The sequence below is a fragment of the Myotis davidii genome, unplaced genomic scaffold, assembly GCF_000327345.1.
Source record: "Myotis davidii unplaced genomic scaffold, ASM32734v1 scaffold271, whole genome shotgun sequence".
In the NCBI taxonomy this organism is placed as follows: domain Eukaryota; kingdom Metazoa; phylum Chordata; class Mammalia; order Chiroptera; family Vespertilionidae; genus Myotis; species Myotis davidii.
The window spans coordinates 3,311,013-3,316,913 of record NW_006284839.1 but is presented as its reverse complement, the minus strand read 5'-3'; the positions used below and the strand labels follow the sequence as shown (position 1 = coordinate 3,316,913).

The 5,901-nt window shown below is 36.9% G+C and overlaps 1 protein-coding gene across 4 annotated transcripts in view; it reads left to right on the top strand.

The window, feature by feature from the left end:
- KIF20B (kinesin family member 20B) overlaps window positions 1-5,901 on the top strand; it is a 60,688-nt gene that overhangs the window by 44,257 nt on the left and 10,530 nt on the right. For all 4 annotated transcript variants that reach the window (XM_015558095.1, XM_015558093.1, XM_015558091.1 and 1 more), the window contains exons 26-27: window positions 2,255-2,410; window positions 3,461-3,640. In XM_015558095.1, coding sequence (XP_015413581.1) covers window positions 2,255-2,410; window positions 3,461-3,640 — 336 coding nt within the window. The remainder of the gene's footprint in view (window positions 1-2,254; window positions 2,411-3,460; window positions 3,641-5,901) is intronic.

The following is a 5,901-nucleotide window of genomic DNA, read 5'->3' as shown; positions in this document are numbered from 1 at the left end:
GGAGGGTTTTCAGGCTAGCCAGCGACTGAAGCTCCCAGCCTCTTGTTTTTACTTTTTTTTTTTAATTCTGGGATTTATTTACCTTCTACAATTGAAACTTTGTTGCCGCTTCAGCTCCGAGGCCACAGCCTACTGAAAGCAGGTATCTGGGATTTGTTTAGCTTCTATAATTGCAACTTTGCTGCTTAGAGTGGAGCTCAGAGCCGGGCCGCAGCAGGGAGGAAGCTTGGCTTCCTCTATCACTGGAGCAAGCAAGCCTCCTGCTCACTTCAGCTGCGTGGCTGCTGGCCGCCATCTTTGTTGGCGGTTAATTTGCATATCTCGCTGATTAGCCAATGGGAAGCGTAGCGGAGGTACGGTTAATTTCAATCTTTGTCTATTATTAGATAGGATATTTTGTTTGATGTTTATATTTTTTCCCATGTTCAATTCAAACATACTGTGTATGGAATATAACATATAGGGGAAATATGTTCTTAATGGGATTTACCAAACACTGCTTAAAATTTTGTAAATTAGGAGCTGCATTCATAACTAGATTCAAGATTAAAGAAAACATAATGATTTTGAAAAGTTGACTAAATCTAAATTATTTTCTTAAGTGCAGGCTGTATGTAATTGGGTACTGAACAAATACAAAAAAATTGCTGCTTTCTTTTGTAAGGGTTAATTATATATTCTAGAATTTACCCTTTATTGTGAAAACCCCAAGTAAATATACTATTAATTATGAAAAAAAATGCATGAACTATATTGAGAATGTTTATACTTAGGAGTATTGGTATGTTTGCATTGCTCTCAAATGATGTAATCACATATCTTAGATTATAAGCTTTATAATCTTGGAATGAACTACCATATTTCTAAAAACAGTGCGATATATATTTTAAAGTGGTGTTATTGTTCTTGTTTACTTGGGTTTTGAATGTATAAATTAGATGCCTTTGAACCCAGTTTGAAAATTACTGGTCATTTGTATTCTTGATCCAGACGTTCTCAATGATCCTTAAACGAATAAATGTTTGTCCTATTGCACATGTTATTTTTTATTTGGCATCTTATATACCCAGGAATATTTTATTTTTAGACCCATACAATTAGAAATGACCATCACATGTAAAGCAAGGACCTACAACTAAAATTACTCTACCTAGCAAAGCTACCGTTTATTTTAATTTTAATTTTTTTGTTAATCCTCACCTGAGAATTTTTTTATTTTTATTTTTATTAGTGCTGAAACCTGGGATGAGAATATTTTTTACCATTGATTTTTTTAGAGTGAGGGGGTGGGAAGAGAGAGAGAGAGAGAGAGAGAGAGAGAGAGAGAGAGAGAGAGAAACAAACAGAAACAAAAACATAGATGTGAGAGAGAAACAGTGATTGGTTGTCTCTCACACCTGCCCCAACTGGGGCTGGAGAAAGAACTTGCAACCAAAGTACATGCCCTTGACCAGGAATTGAACCCGAGACCCTCTGGTTTGCAGGCTGACATTCTAACCACTGAGCCCGCCAGCCAAGGCACAAAGCTATCATTAAGAGTGGAAGGTCAGATAAAGAGCTCCCCAGACAAGAAAAAGCTAAAGGACTTCATCACCACTAAACAGTATTACATGAAATATAATGAGTGAACAAGCAGAACAGAACCATACTCATAGATACAGAGAACATTTTGAAGGTTGCCAGTTGGGAGGCAGGTTGGAGGGATGGCTAAAAAAGGTGAAGGGATTTAGAAGCACAAATTAGTCATAGCCCATGGACACAGACAGTAGACAGGTGAAGGCCTAGGATTGGGTAAAGGGAGGGAAAGGGGGGAAATGGGGCCATCTGTAATACTCTCAACAATAAAATTGCCCTAACCGGTTTGGCTCAGTGGATAGAGCATCAGCCTGTGGACTCAAGAGTCCCAGGTTCAATTCCGGTCAAGGGCATGTACCTTGGTTGCAGGCATATCATTTAGGAAGATGTGTGTCTAACTTTTTCAGGAATTTAAATTGTTTATTTCTTCTTATGCTCACTGACTTAAGTCTTTAAATAATGAACTTCTTAGCAAAGTAAAGTTTATAAAGGAAATAGTGTTTAGGAAAGCAAACCAGCAATGTTTATTTTATAATCTGAAATAAACTGATCTTGTCATTGTTGAAAGACAAGCACTTTTAAGGTTTTAAAAAGTGATGGGTTTTATGAAAATGGTATAAAAATAGATTTTTTGACTACTTAAGCATCTGATAGTTATTTATACTGTTTTTATATATAGAAATCTGAACAGAAATATAATTCTGATAGAAAGAAATGGTTAGATGAGAAAATGATGCTAATCACTCAAGCTAAAGAATCTGAGAATCTACGAAACAAAGAGATGAAAAAATTTGCTGAAGACAGAGAGCGTGGTTTAAAGCAACAAAACGAAGTGGTTGGTAGCAATTATACTTTCTCTTTGGTGTATTTCACCTGCTTTCTTGGGCTTGTTAAGTTTATCTCTGGGATTCTTATCTGTCTTTGCATGGTTTGTTTTCTTTCTTTTTTTTAAAGGCACCTTTCCTATTTTTATTGTGAATAAAAAAGGGCTGTAGAATAAACCTGACAAGTTGGGGTAGGGGATGGAGGAGCACATGGCAGGCCTGACAAGCTCAGTGACTAAGAGTGACCACACTGTATGCTCTGATCACAAATTCCTAATTGGACGGGACATGGTAGGTAGTCGAGTCACAGGCCCAGAGCTTCCTTAGCAAAGGTCAATCTCTAAGTGAGTTCTGTCCATTGTTCTTATGCATCTTTTTCTAGACCCTTGAAGGCACAACTGCAGGCACCAGAGCACAAGACCACGATAGCAAGAGATCACAGAACCCCTCATTGTTATCATGTGCCCTGCCTGCTATCTCTGTAAATGTTAACTATTAACACTCCTGTACCTACCACTGTAAAAGAGATGTTTCTCCATTTTGCCTTTTATTTAATCCTAGAAATGTCCCTGCTTTGCTTTCTCCTGCCTCCTTAATTGGCCACAATAGATTTCATGTAACCTTCCTTATGTTTTCTCCTTTGGCTAATGCATAAAAGGAACTGCAAAACTGCCATTCTTCTGAGCATTTTCTCAATCCATTGAGATCTTGCTTCTGGGCATGCCCTCAACAGTCTGGCTTAGATAAATCCTTACAAAACTTCTGTAGGTTTGGATGACAGTAAGATGACTCTTCTGTCCCATTTTATCTTGAGGTTCACATATGTTCTTTTTTTTTTTTTCCAGTTTATTTAGCAATTTGGAAAATACCTAATTACATTTCTGTCTCGGTATAGAACTTAAAATTTTCTTCCTTTTGACTGCCACAGGGCTATCCCTACCTTATTGTGAAACTTGTTTTGCATTTTGAACTGTACATTCTACTAGCATGGTATGTATGTTTTATCTCATATACAACTTTTATCAATATATACTTTAACATTTTCTCTAATTTCTGGTTAGGAAACACTGACAGCACAGCTGGCAGAGAAAGATGGCAAGCTTCAAAAGTGGCGAGAAGAACGGGACCAACTGGTTGCAGCTTTAGAAAAGCAGCTGAAAGCACTGATATCCAGTAACTCTCAAAAAGAAAATGAAATTGAACAATTGAAAAAAAGGATCACATCAGAGGCTTCTAAAACAGTCAGTAAAATCTTGTCCTTTCTATGCCTTTTAAAAATATATTAAACAAAGAAAAATTTCAAAATTGTTTAAATCCTTAATGGTTAAAAAAGTAAGTTTCCAATAGATCAGAGGGGAATCAGAGTTTGAAAAATTCTTTGGATATTTTTCATGAATTTTGAGTTTTTAGTTCAGAGATAACACTGTCTTAATAGAGTTGTGAAACTTGAGAGCATTTGTAAAAGACATTTAGCACAGTTCAGTTTTTACCTCAGTGAAAATACATGCTATTATCCCCACATTTTATTCAACAGAATCTTATTTAACAGTTATGGGTAGTTGACATGGAGATGTAGTTGACTTTTGATTTTCTTTAAATGTTCTATTTCTTTAATACTCACCCAAGGCTATTTTTTCCATTAATAAATAGAGAGTGGGAGGGAGACAGAGAGAGAGAGAGAAAGAAAGATCAGCTTGAGATAGAGACACATTGATTGGTTGCTTTCTGCCTGCACCCCTACTTGGGCTGGGGAACCTGTAAATGAGATATGTGCCCTTGACTGGGAATGGAACATGAGACCTTTTGGTCTGCAGGTCACCACTCTAACCACTGAGAAAAACTGGCTAAGGCTGACTTGATTTTGATGGTAGTGATGAGAAGGCCCAGGTCGAAATTTATTAAGTTTAAAAATGTAATCTAATACTTCTTTGTAGACCCTTAAGTAGATTTAGGAATAGAACATAACCTATGACTCAGAAAGTGGGGGGAACAGTGTGCAACAAGAAAAGGTTTAGTTATCAATATGATCTTTTCTACTGTAATGCTATAGTTTCATTTCCAAAACTCTAGTTTTTAAAAATTGTGTTATCAAAATTCAGACCTAACTTAGTACATACCTTGGCCATATCATATTCTATTTCCTCATCTGGAAAGTAGGAATGATTCTTTTTTTTAATTTTTTTTCACTTTTTATTTAAAAAAAAGTATTTTTATTGATTTCAGAGAGAGAAGGAAGGAGAAAGAAAGGGAGAAACATCGATGTGAGAAGTACATCAATCAGTTGATTTGCAATAAATGTGACTCTTTAGTTCGACTTCCTGAGGCGTCCTTGTGTGATTCGCGGGGTACATTACAACAGTGGTACTGCTTCTTGTAGAAGGAGTGCTCTGCTCGACTGCACACCTGACACTGGGGATCCAGCCGGTAACCAGGCAGGGAATTGAACTGTGACCTCCTAGTTCATAGGATTATGCTCAACTACTGGGCAACACTGGCCAGGCTACTTTTCATTTTTAATGCACTTTACTTTGGTGTAGTTCATTCACCTACACCAGAGTTCCTCAGCCAGTGCAATATAAATAGCTTATAGACACCAAGATATTGTTCCCTCAACTCTTAGGGAAGCTAGGAAGGTTCTAGGACAGCTGTCACCTCTGGGCCAGTGGCCTCTGACCACAAGCAACCTTCTCCATATACCTTCTAGGCCCCAAGGAAATATATCATGCCATGACATGAAAAAAGTTGAGACACACTGAGCTATACTACACATTCCTCATATTTACCACTATTATTTCTAGAAATTATAATGGACTAGAATTCATAGTGGACTCTGGCACCTTCTTAGCTCTCTTCCTCCCACCTCATTCTAGATAGCTACAATATGTACTACAGGGCATCATCTGACATCCTAGCCTTAAAGTTACTGTTATCTCCAGTCCATTTCAACTAATTCTTACCAAGGACAAACCCTTGACCAGAAAGAGAATCTCTACAATATCAAATGTGTAAATCCCACTTTCTGTCCAGCCTCCTCTTTCACTTCTAATTCCTTTTATCACTAACTCTATCAAACCCAATCTTTTCCTCTTAAAGCCTCTGGTCCCTAAACCCCTTTCTAATCACTGGATATGGAATGATTTTTCACAAATTAATTCAAGAGTTACAATGAAAGTAAAATGAGATAATATATGTAAAACACCTTGGAAGTTGGAAGTAATCTTTCAAATTCTCTTTATATCAAACTCAGAAGAGGTTGGAATATTGTCCAGCCTTTCCTGAGGATGAAAGAGAGGAGAAAGGAGAGTTACGTGCTCATTGAAGAAGTCTTTGATTGCTTCCCCTATTTTATCTGCCCAAGTCTTGATTTTATATTCTTTAGTTGAAGTGTTTTAATTTATTTTTGGTTACAATGGCTTGTTGCTTTAATATTTACTTTAGGAAAAAGAAACAGTGGATATCAATCCCATACATAGGAGTTCAAAAGTTCTTGGTAGTTGAAACT